Source organism: Pristiophorus japonicus, chromosome 15 (genome assembly GCF_044704955.1).
Source record: "Pristiophorus japonicus isolate sPriJap1 chromosome 15, sPriJap1.hap1, whole genome shotgun sequence".
Taxonomy (NCBI): domain Eukaryota; kingdom Metazoa; phylum Chordata; class Chondrichthyes; family Pristiophoridae; genus Pristiophorus; species Pristiophorus japonicus.
This window is the reverse complement of record NC_091991.1, coordinates 80,579,609-80,592,944: the sequence shown is the minus strand read 5'-3', so window position 1 is coordinate 80,592,944 and position 13,336 is coordinate 80,579,609. Positions and strand designations below refer to the sequence as shown.

Below are 13,336 nucleotides of genomic sequence, written 5' to 3'. Positions count from 1 at the left end.
AGGAAGAATATTGCTTTGGCTTCCCCTTTTCATATAGATAGCTGATTCATTTACAGAATTCCCAAATCTAGTTTGGGATGATTAAAAATCCATGGGCTAGAATTTCAAAAAAATCCACCAGCTGCCCAAAATACCGTTAAGGTTTTAAAATTACCGCCGGCAATAAATTCCATAAAAAAAGGAAAAAATTCAACCTGACGAAAGAAAATGGACTTTAACCCCGATTCTCAGCGAAAAATGGAATCTTGGGCTGATTGGGTGGTAATTACTAAAATTTACACTAAGGCTGCAGGTTGGGCCTCGGAGGGGGGAAAACACAAATAATATTTTTTCCAAAAAACATAAAATGAAAAATCAGAAAACACTCTCAGGATCCTTTTCACCTTAATCGCTGTAAAATAATTTTAAAATAATCATTAAAAACCCATTAACTTACCCTTTTTTGCCAGGCTTCTTACCGACCGCCCAGTTCCCGCTGCTTCTCGTGGGTGTTTTTTTTCTACTTGCCTACGGGTCACCGCTGAGCCAAAATTCGGGCGATAGCGGTTTTTGGACGGTGCACGCCAGCGATCCGCTCCCCAGCGGTATTTCGAAACCGCCGGCGGAACTCTTTCTGGAAATTTTCGCCGGGCGGTTTTCCACCCAAACCGACCGATACCACCTAGAAACCGGACGGAGATACCGTGCAGATTCTAGCCCCATGAAACTGGCTTTTGAACAAGAGTCTGTTTACAGAGTTTAAGGACCACACCTGCGTGCTTTGAAAGATTATTAATAAACCTGTGGTGCACCTTGTTGCATGGCCATAATCTCCAACACAAGGGAACAATCTGTTGGTTCACCTCCATAATGAGCCTCCAGAAGGCCAGAGGTTTCCACTGTAAGTGGCCCCAAGGCGGGAGACACATACTTTCTATCACTTTAAACTCATCAGAAAGCTGAATGAACTGTTGGACTGTGGTTTCAAACACAACAAACATTGAATTCCACGGTAATTTATTCTGTTGATTTCTTCGTGTAAGTTTAACATTAAAAACTGATGGGCGGGGTGGTGGAAAACCTAGGTAAATAAATGGCTGCAGACAAAAAACACACAATCTCCTGGACTCAAAATATCGTCGTTTCTAGGTGATCTTTTGGAATGTCCTCTTGAAATGAAAGAGTTCTTGTTCTGCCATTTTCTTGTCCAGGGCTCACTGTTTTACACCTCAATTCCACATACTAAATGCCCTTAATTTCCTCCAAAAGTCAATCATGGCCAGGTAAACAATGAAGTATTTGTTCAAACTTACGTGATAAGTTATGTTCTCCAGAAATTTTAAAGTAGAACATAAACCTTCAACCAAAATGTTAACCGAGGCTCTATCTGCCTGTTCCATTGGTTGGTTGTTGAGCAGCCAGTGACATTACTTGTTGAAGATAAGGCAGTTCCCTCATTGCTTTAGCCAATATTGCTTCCTCAATCAGCACCATAGATAAGCCGGGCTCACTGTGTTTTGTTGGATCTTGCTGTGTGCAACAGCAGAGATATTTGATACATAACAGCAGTCATTGTACTTTAAAGATGATCCATTGTATGTGAATCACTTCGCGATCTTTCTGGGAGCTGCAATAAGGTGCTTTGGAGGCCAATTGCTTCCACGGTAGAGAGATTGAGTAAATCGATGGGTGATTCAAACTATAAAGAAAGAACCTTGCATTTATAAAATGCATTTCACGCCCTCCGGGTGTGCCAGAGCAGTCAGTGTATTGCTTTGAAGTGCAGTCACTTTTGTTTTGTGAGCAATTGTAGCAGCCAGTTTGAGCACAGCAAAGCCCCATTAACAGCAATTAGCTGAATGACCAATTTACCCCTCGCTCTGTGTGGGACCTTGTGATGCACACGTTGGCTGCTGTGTTTCTCTATACAATAGGGAATAGAGACTTTACAATAGTGACTGTACTGTAAAAGTATTTCATTGGCTGTAAATGCCTTGGGGTATCCTGAGATTGTGAAAGGTGCTATATAAATGCACATTTTAAATTTCTTTAATCTGTTATGGTGATATTGGTTGAAACATAGAAACATAGAAAATAGTTGCAGGAGTAGGCCATTTGGCCCTTCAAGCCTGCACCACCATTCAATAAGATCATGGCTGATCATTCCCTCAGTACCCCTTTCCTGCTTTCTCTCCATGCCCCTTGATCCCTTTAGCTGTAAGGGCCATATCTAACTCCCTCTTGAATATATCCAATGAACTGGCATCAACAACTCTCAGCAGCAGGGAATTCCACAGTTTAACAACTTTCTGACTGAAGAAGTTCCTCCTCATCTCAGTCCTAAATGGCCTACCCCTTATCCTAAGACTGTGTCCCCTGGTTCAGGATTTCCCCAACATCGGGAACATTCTTCCCGCATCTAACCTGTCCAGTCCGTCAGAATCTTATATGTTTCTATGAGATCCCTTCTCATCCTTCTAAACTCCAGTCTATAAAGGCCCAGTTGATCCAGTCTCTCCTCATACGTCAGTCCAGCCATCCCTGGAATCAGTCTGGTGAACCTTCGCTGCCATCCCTCAATGGCAAGAACGTCCTTCCTCAGATTAGGAGACCAAAACTGAACACAATATTCCAGGTGAGGCCTCACCAAGGCCATGTACAACTGCAGTAAGACCTCCCTGCTCCTATACTCAAATCCCCAAGCTATGAAGGCCAACATGCCATTTGTCTTCTTCACCGCCTGCTGTACCTGCAATGCCAACTTTCAATGACTGATGAACCATGACACCAAGGTGTCGTTGCACCTCCCCTTTTCCTAATCTGCCGCCATTCAGATAATATTCTGCCTTCGTGTTTTTGCCACCAAAGTGGATAATCTCACATTTATCCACATTATAAGGCATCTGCCATGCATTTGCCCACTCACCTAACCTGTCCAAATCACCCTGCAGCCTCTTAGCATCCTCCTCACAGCTCACACTGCCACCCAGTTTAGTGTCATCTGCAAACTTGGAGATATTACACTCAATTCCTTCATCCAAATCATTAATGTATATTGTAAAGAGCTGGGGTCCCAGCACTGAGCCCTGCGGCACTCCACTAGTCACTGCCTCCCATTCTGAAAAGGACCCATTTATCCCGACTCTCTGCTTCCTGTCTGCCAACCAAATCTCTATCCACGCCAGTACATTACTCCCAATACCATGTGCTTTGATTTTGCACACCAATCTCTTGTGTGGGACCTTGTCAAAGGCCTTTTGAAAGTCCAAATACACCACATCCACTGGTTCTCCCTTGTCCACTCTGCTAGTTACATCTTCAAAAAGTTCCAGAAGATTTGTCAAGCATGATTTCCCTTGCATAAATCCATGCTGACTTGGACCGATCCTGTCACTGCTTTCCAAATGGGCTGCTATTTCATCCCTAATAATTGATTCCAACATTTTCCCCACTACAGATGTCAGGCTAACCGGTCTATAATTATCCATTTTCTCTCTCCCTCCCTTTTTAAAAAGTGGTGTTACATTAGCTACCCTCCGGTCCATAGGAACTGATCCAGAGTTGATAGACTGTTGGAAAATGATTACCAATGCATCCACTATTTCTAGGGCCACTTCCTTAAGTACTCTGGGATGCAGACCATCAGTTCCCGGGGAATTACCGGCCTTCAATCCCATCAATTTCCCCAACACAATTTCCCGCCTCATCAGGATATCCTTCAGTTCTTCCTTCTCACTGGACCCTCGGTCCCCTAGTATTTCCAGAAGGTTATTTGTGTCTTCCTTCATGAAGACAGAACCAAAGTATTTGTTCAGTTGGTCTGTCATTTCTTTGCTCCCCATTATAAATTCACCTGAGTCTGACTGCAAGGGACCTACCTTTGTGTTCACTAATCTTTTTCTCTTCACATATCTATAGGAGCTTTTGCAGTCAGTTTTTATGTTCCTGGCAAGCTTCCTCTCATACTCTATTTTCTCCCTCCTAATTAAACTCTTTGACCTCCTCTGCTGTATTCTAAATTTCTCCCAGTCCTCAGGTTTGCTGCTTTTTCTGGCTAATTTATATGCCTCTTCCTTGGATCTAACACTATCCTTAATTTCCCTTCTTAGCCACGGTTGAGCCACCTTTCCTGTTTGATTTTTACTCCAGACAGGGATGTACAATTGTTGAAGTTCATCCATGTGATCTTTAAATGTTTGCCATTGCCTATCCACCGTCAACCCTTTAAGTATCCTTTGCCACTCTATTCTAGTCAATTCACGCCTCATACCATCGAAGTTAGCTTTCCTTAAGTTCAGGACCCTAGTTTCTGAATTAACTGTGTCACTCTCCATCTTAATAAAGTATTCGACCATATTATGGTCACTCTTCCCCAGGGGGCCTTGCACAACAAGATTGCTAATTAGTCCCTTCACATTATACATCACCCAGTCTAGGATGTCCAGTTCTCTAGTTGGTTCCTCGACATATTGGTCAAGAAAACCATCCCTAATACACTCCAGGAAATCCTCTTCCACCACATTGCTACCAGTCTGATTAGCCCAATCTATATGTAAATTAAAGTCGCCCATGATAATTGCTGTACCTTTATTGCACACATCCCTTATTTCCTGTTTGATGCCATCCCCAACCTCACTATTACTGTTTGGTGGCCTGTACACAACTCCCACCAGCATTTTCTGCCCGTTGGTATTCCATAGCTCCACCTATACCGATTCCACATCACCCAAGCCAATGTCCCTCCTTACTATTGCATTAATTTCCTCTTTAACCAACAACGCCACCCCGCCTCCTTTTCCTTTTTGTCTATCCTTCCTAAATGTTGAATACCCCTGGATGTTGAGTTCCCAGCCTTGGTCACCCTGGAGCCATGTCTCCATGATGCCAATTACATCATATCCATTAACTGCTATCTGCGCAGTTAATTCAGTTGGTGGCAGTTGCCCAGGACACTGGATGAACTCCCTGCTCTTCCAAAAAAAAAGTATATGATGTTTTATGTACAAATTGTAATGTATTTGCTGCATGGGTTCTTTGCTTAAGAAATTGCTTTAAGAACTAGTTGGTTTATTAACAAATGTTTGACAACCACAATACCAGTTCATCCACTAGGCTCACAATTACATACCTCATCATGGATGACCGCGACCCAACTGACTGGGGTTTTATTGAGTCATGTGAACATCACATGACTGGCTAAGCCACTCACAATGCAACAGCTCTACAAACCTGTGAGCATACATTGCACATATGAAAAGGCAAACAGGGCTTCTATAACATCTGACAGGAAAGGCAGTAGTCTTGGTAATGCAGCACTTCCTCATTACTGCACTGAAGTATTAGCCTGGATCAAGTGAGACTTGAACCCAGTACCTTAGTGAGGGGAGAGTGGTAGTACTGAGCCACTGATGCCCTGTAACCTCATGCAGCTCCCAGCAAGTGATAACATGGAAGAAGCCCTGAGGAAGATCTTGGAGCATATTTTTTCTGTCTTCTTGCCCAGGAAACAGTGTATGGAAGAGAGGGGAGGTTAATATTTATAGGAGAGGAGAAATGGGGCAAAGTAAAATCTACGTTGAATTTATTTAATGCCTCAAATACTTTTATGGGTGCTGTACTGTATTGACTCAGGTTTGGCCTCTACTAAAAAATTTTCACACAAATAATACAAATTGTCCTGGCCAATATTTATCCCTCAATCAACATCACTAAAATAGATTATCTGGTAATTACCACCTTGCTGTTTGTGAGAGTTTTCTGTGCACAAATTGGCTGCTGAGTTTCCCATATTACAACAGTGACTCCATTTTAAAAGTACTTCATTGGCTGTAAAGCGCTTTGGGCCATCCTGAGGTTGTGAAAGGCGCTATATCAATACAAGTCTTTCTTTAAGTGAACTCAGCAGTACTGGTCTGCGAACAGTAGAGTGTCTTCATGCTCAAGTTTCAGAATCGGTTGCTATACTAGACCTATCAACAATTGAGAAATTAGGGACACATACTTCACAAGGCTGTCAACAAATAGGAACAGCCAATAGATACGCCATGGGACTGTCAGCAAATAGGAACAGCCGATAGTTGACCATGGGACTGTCAGCAAGTAGGAACAGCCGATAGATATGCCATGGGACTGCCAACAAATAGGAACAGCCGATAGATACGCCATGGGAATGTCAGCAAATAGGAACAACTTGTATTTATATAGCACCATTAACATAGTGAAAAGTCCCAAGGTGCTTCACAGGAGCGATACCAATCAAAATTTGACACCAAGCCGCATAAGGAGATATTAGGACAGGTGACCAAAAGCTTGGTCAAAGAGGTAGGTTTTAAGGAGTGTCTTAAGGGAGAAGAGAGAGGTGGAAAGACAGAGAGGTTTAGGGAGGGAAGTCCAGAGTTTAGGGGCTAGGCAGCTGAGAGCACGGGTGCTAATGGTGGAGCAATTAAAATTGGGGATGTATAAGAGGTCAGAATTGGAGGTATGCAGAGATCGCAGAGGGTTGTAGGGCTGGAGGAGAGTACAGAGGTAGGGAGGGCTGAGGCCATGGATGGATTTGAAAACAAAGATGAGACTATTTAAATCAAAGTGTTGTCAGACCGGGAGCCAATGTAAGTCAGCGAGCACAGGGGTGATAAGTGAACGGGGCTTGGTATGAGTTAGGATATGGGCAGCAGGGTTTTGGATGAGCTCAAGTTTATGGAGGGTGGTAGGTGGAAGACCGGCCAGGAGCGCATTGGAATAGTCAAGTCTAGAGATAACAAAGGCATGGATGAGAGTTTCAGTAGTACATAAGTTGAGGCAAGGGAAGAGATGGGCGATGTTACGGGTGGAAGTAGGCGGTCTTGGAAATGGAGAGAATATAGGCTCAACTCAAGATCAACTAGGACAGCAAGGTTGTGAATGGTCTTTTTTAGTCAGAACCCAGGGAGAAGGATAGAGTTGGTGGCCAGGAACAGAGTTTGTGGAGGGGATTGAAGACAATGATTTTGGTCTTCCCAATATTTAATTGGAGGAAATTTCTGCTCATCCGATACTGCATGTCGGGCAAGCAGCGTGACAAATCGGAGGCAGTGGAGGGGTTGTGGTGAGGTTTGCTGTGGGAGCGGGACGAGAAGCCAGTGCAGGTTTGTCTCTGGCTACGACTGGATAGATAGGAATGGAGCAGTCGAGGACAGTCCCAGCTATTGGGACGACGGTGTAGAGGAGTTGGAGGAGGGTAGTGTGGTCAACGTGCCAAAGGCTGCAGACAAGTTGAGAAAGATGAGAAGGGATAGTTTACCATAGTTACAGTCACACTGGATTTGTGACTTTGATCAGGGCCATTTTACAGCTGTGGAGGGACGTAAACCTGTTTGGAGTGGTTCAAACATGGATCCCCAAGAAAGATGGGCATGGACTTGAGAGGCAACCTCACAGGCGCATGTCCTGCAGCTGGCTGCCTCCTCTGCCTCCATAGCCTCCGTAGCCTCCTCTGCCTCCATAGCCTCCGTAGCCTCCTCTGCCGCTGTGGTTCCAGTAACTGCCGCTTCTCCTGCGGCGGCATCAAGGGCTTTGGAAAGGAAAGGGAGGTTGGAGGTAGTTTGCAAGGATGGGAGGGGTCGAAGGTTGTTATTTTGAGAAGTGGCGTGATGATGGCACAATTTGAAGGAGAGAGGGACAGTACACGAGGAGAGCGAACCATTAACAATAACAGCTCACTTGAGGGCCAGAAAGGAAAGTTGGGTGGTCAGCAGTTTGGTGGGAATAGAGTCAAGGGAGCAGAAGGTGAGTCTCATGGACACGAGGAACTCGGAGAGGACATGAGAGGGGAGACGGGAGAGAAACTAGAGAAAGAGAACTGTCCATAGGTGTGCATTGAGGCAGTCAGCAAATAGCTGACAGATACCCCATGATTCTGTCAGCAAATATGAATAGCTGACAGATGTCAATGGAAGGAATCTGCTGAGAAACACGAGTGTAGACTACCATTTATCTGTTTTATGACATATATCACACATAATATAACATTTTCTGTTGTGCTTTTAGGTGCTGTATAGAAGGAATGGCACAGTAAACGGTACACTGTTACAGACCATAGGACATAATATAAATATACCTATTCACGACGAGGGAGACTACATTGTGGAAGTACGGGCCTATGGTGAAGGAGGAGACGGAGCAGTCAATTCAGTCAAGATTTCTAAAAGTAAGTTGGTGGCTATTCCTTTCTCAAGAAGTTGCGTGTACAGATAGCTGGCCGGTTATAATGGACTCTGGGAGCCTGAGTGGCTGCTTGATGGAGGGATGAGCCCTTCCATTCTCTCATTCCCTATCACAGGAAAGGCAGTATTTTGATGTCAGTCCAAGATGTACAGTTAGTGGGAAAAGGAATGGAAAAATCTACAGTTCTGCCATTGTAGCTTCTGGAATGACTATGGTTGTCACATCATTAATTTTCCTGGATGTTCATACAAGTGTTGATTACTCTTTATGTAGAGAATTTCTTCCTGACATCTGACCATAGCCGTTCTCCAATTTCAATCAGTTTTGCCTTGTCCTACTGTTATGACTTACCGCGATGTAGTGCTCCGTGTTTACCTCTTCTGTATTGTTTAGGATCTGATATACCTCTTGTAAGTTCCCTCTCAGACACCACCTTCTGAGGCTAAAGAGTCCCAGTTTCTCCAGTCTTCCATATAGGTCAGTTCTCTTGACACTGGAGATCAGCCTCGTGACTTTTTGGCACTATCACCAGGGCTTGAACTTGTGCCTTGGTTATCAAGGCTGGGCACATTTTATACCCCATTGGTAGGGGAATTCAACCTCACAATGGAACATGGCCACTCACCCTCACAATGGAACATGTTCACTCTCCCTCACAATGGAACATGGCCACTCTCCCTCACAATGGAACATGGCCACTCTCCCTCACAATGGAACATGGCCACTCACCCTCACAATGGAACATGGCCACTCACCCTCACAATGGAACATGGCCACTCTCCCTCACAATAGAACATGGCCACTCACCCTCACAATGAAACATGGCCACTCTCCCTCACAATGGAACATGGCCACTCTCCCTCACAATGGAACATGGCCACTCTCCCTCACAATGGAACATGGCCACTCACCCTCACAATGGAACATGGCCACTCTCTCTCACAATGGAACATGGCCACTCACCCTCACAATGGAACATGGCCACTCACCCTCACAATGGAACATGGCCACTCACCCTCACAATGGAACATGTTCACTCTCCCTCACAATGGAACATGGCCACTCCCCCTCACAATGGAACATGGCCACTCTCCCTCACAATGGAACATAGCCACTCTCCCTCACAATGGAACATGGCCACTCTCCCTCACAATGGAACATGGCCACTCTCCCTCACAATGGAACATGGCCACTCACCCTCACAATGGAACATGGCCACTCACCCTCACAATGGAACATGGCCACTCTCCCTCACAATGGAACATGGCCACTCTCCCTCACAATGGAACATGGCCACTCACCCTCACAATGGAACATGGCCACTCACCCTCACAATGGAACATGGCCACTCACCCTCACAATGGAACATGGCCACTCACCCTCACAATGGAATATGTTCACTCTCCCTCACAATGGAACATGGCCACTCACCCTCACAATGGAACATGGCCACTCACCCTCACAATGGAACATGGCCACTCTCCCTCACAATGGAACATGGCCACTCTCCCTCACAATGGAACATGGCCACTCACCCTCACAATGGAACATGGCCACTCACCCTCACAATGGAATATGTTCACTCTCCCTCACAATGGAACATGGCCACTCTCCCTCACAATGGAACATGGCCACTCCCCCTCACAATGGAACATGGCCACTCTCCCTCACAATGGAACATGGCCACTCACCCTCACAATGGAACATGGCCACTCTCCCTCACAATGGAACATGGCCACTCACCCTCACAATGGAACATGGCCACTCCCCCTCACAATGGAACATGGCCACTCACCCTCACAATGGAATATGTTCACTCTCCCTCACAATGGAACATGGCGCCACTCCCTCACAATGGAACATGGCCACTCACCCTCACAATGGAACATGGCCACTCACCCTCACAATGGAATATGTTCACTCTCCCTCACAATGGAACATGGCCACTCACCCTCACAATGGAACATGGCCACTCACCCTCACAATGGAACATGGCCACACACCCTCACAATGGAATATGTTCACTCTCCCTCACAATGGAACATGGCCACTCCCCCTCACAATGGAACATGGCCACTCACCCTCACAATGGAACATGGCCACTCTCCCTCACAATGGAACTTGGCCACTCCCCCTCACAATGGAACATGGCCACTCACCCTCACAATGGAACATGGCCACTCACCCTCACAATGGAACATGGCCACTCACCCTCACAATGGAACATGGCCACTCACCCTCACAATGGAACATGGCCACTCATCCTCACAATGGAACATGTTCACTCTCCCTCACAATGGAACATGTTCACTCTCCCTCACAATGGAACATGGCCACTCTCCAATACTGAATTGTCTCAGTGGATCATGTCCATTCACCATCCCAGTGGACAATGTCACTTTTTTTGTCGTAAAACTCTGCTTGGTTTCAAAAATAAAATGGAGGTTTCAGTCTCTTTGGTCAACAGGGTGGGGTGTTGGGGTTAACTTGATAATCTGAGGGAAGCCATTTTATAACTAAACTACCAGGTGTTTGAACAGAGGAGCTCAAAAATGTGTTGGATTACGAGAGTGAGTTTGGTGTTGTACACACATGGTTAATTATCCAACCCAACACAAGTGTTGCTTTTTGATAATGTACAATGCACGACCCCCAGTGTTGTGTTCAGCCAATGCTTATTCTTGCAATCTTCTCTCATTGTGTCTTTTGAACCTGCCTAAAATCATGAGGAAAAAAACCCAGGGTGATGAAGTCTTTAATTTTTTTCCAAAAATGTGTTAAAATTTCACATTATGTTGAACACCGAGTGGTTTTGGACAGCTGTTTGAGGCTTTCAGAAGCTATTCTTTGAGGCTGTTTTGCAATACTGTGCCATATTGTTTCCTCCAGATCTGTAAGGCATCTAATTATTTCCAGCCGCTGCTTAATATCCATTCAGCCCCGTGGGCACAGTGTTAGTGCAGCAAGCTGCTTTGTTCACACTGTGCCAAATCGCATATCTGCTGCGCTCTGCAGCATTTCCAGATGTGCAGAATATGACCTGAGCTGCGGCTGTAGGCTGACCATTTGCCAGTGTAAAAATTTGAAGGACATTCGCTGGGCAGGAGTTGGGCAAATAGCGGGTTTAGGCGCATGCACTTTGCATACCTAAACCCGAAAGTTCTGGGGACCCCACAGGCACGTGCACACTTCGTACGCACCTGTGGGGAGCACAGTTTTTGGCTCGATATCTTTCAGCGTGTCCTGAACTAGAGATAGCCATTAGCAGGTCTAACATCGAGATACAGTCATTCTTGTAGAAATGTGCCAAGCTCCCGATCCTGTGCCAATTTTCAGCATTACATCACACAAAGAATATGTAGTACGAAACAGAGAATGTGCCAATAAATTTTCTATTCAATACTCACTTGTGCTCCATCATGAGTTTATCCAGAGAATGAGTGAGTCTTGCAGAGCTGAGTTAGACGATCTAGGAGCAGGCAACAATTGGGCACTAGAGCTGTCTTCGTCACCCTTGGGTTCGCAAGGAAAAAATTGCCAGAATCGCCATTTCAGATCGTTATTCAGCCACCCCACTGCCGGAAGTGCGCTTTTGGACATCACTTGAGGACAGGTTTGGGCGTTGCTATGTCCGTGGCTCGAGACCTTAAAACTGTCATGGTAAGGGCTCACCCACGAATAGAGACCACTTGGATGAGGTGCCAGCACTGCTATAGTGTAAAAGTGCCTTGTGTGTTGTGTGTTCACTAGCCAAGAGATGGAAGGCAGCAATGCCCAGTTTTTCATGTAACTAACTGAGCAAGTCAGGTAAGGGTGCACGATATTCCTTTGGTACATTCTACAGTATATTCTATGGTATATTCTGCCGTCTCAATTGGTAGCTCTCCTGCCTCTGAGTCAGAAGGTAGTGGGTTCAAGTCCCATTCTAGAGACTTGACCACAAAATCTAGGCTGAACTCCTAGTGCAGTAGCAAGGGAGTACTGAACTTACAGTCTTTCGGATGAGATGTTAAATCGAGACCCCCAACTGCCCTCTCAGTTGGACATAAATCCAATGGCACTCTTCCAAAGTTCTCTCTGGTGTCCTGCCCAATCTTTATCCTTCAACCAACATCACTAAAACAAATGAGCCCTTTTACCTGCACTCCACAGTCAGTATCACATTGCTGTTTATGGGAGCTTGCTGTGCAGAAATCGGATGCTGCGTTTCCTACATTACAAGAGTGACTACACTCCAAAAGTACTTCATTGGCTGTAAAGCGCTTTGGGACGTCCGAGGGTCATGAAAGGTGCTATATAAATGCAAGTATTTCTTTTATCTTTATGGTATTCACCCTTTGTGGGCAACCAGAATGAAACTAATACTGCACACATTTGAATGACCACTGCTCTCTTGCAGATGACATTGTTGCCAATGGAGTAAGAAAGGGCATGAAATTGATAAACTGCTGCCTTTCCTTTCATAATTGTGAACTTTGAACTCCTCAGCATCAAGCGAGTCACGGCTAGACATTTCCGCTCTCTGAGCAACCTGAGCAGAGTTCTGTGGTCCAGCTTTGGTCAGCTGAGAACCAACTGAATCCGTTATCACTCAAGAAGAATCGGTGCATTTATCCCTTCGTCTCCCGCCATTCATCATTTCTTTCTCTGCTTCCTCACCGGCCCTTTCTTCACAAGTCACTGTCTCACAAACCTCGTCCGTCTCAAAGATGGGAGTCAACATTTTTGGAATTAATTTCTCAAGTTCAAGGATACTTTTAGCAAGAGACAAAATTTGCCAGGCAGCGAGTATTTCTAAGAAGACTTTCGCAGCACTGAAGCTCATTACTGAAGCTCATTATCGAAGGCTTGTCTCCCAAGTGAATGGCAGATCCTCTGTTCTTTCAGTGGTCAGTGTTGGGCTCTTAATGCTCAGAAATGGCCAGTTTGTAAAACGTGACCGAGACCTGATCTAATCCCTCAGACTCCAGCCGAATCTTATTTAAAATACTTTGTGAAACAAAAAAGCATTATTTTAGAAGAGTGTTTGAGTTAAGTTGATGGTTTTCGTCTTATGTGCAATGAATTTGCAAATGATTGGGTGATTTTCTTTGCGTGGACCAGGTGTACTCCAGGCACTGTTCTGACACCGGTACCTATAGCTTTTGATATGTTA

The 13,336-nt window shown here is 45.2% G+C and overlaps 1 protein-coding gene across 1 annotated transcript in view; it reads left to right on the top strand.

Annotated features, from left to right (window-relative positions):
- cntn1b (contactin 1b) overlaps window positions 1-13,336 on the top strand; it is a 1,027,096-nt gene that overhangs the window by 913,445 nt on the left and 100,315 nt on the right. Inside the window, exon 24 of the mRNA XM_070900643.1 lies at window positions 8,005-8,164. Within this exon, the coding sequence (XP_070756744.1) occupies window positions 8,005-8,164 (160 nt within the window). The remainder of the gene's footprint in view (window positions 1-8,004; window positions 8,165-13,336) is intronic.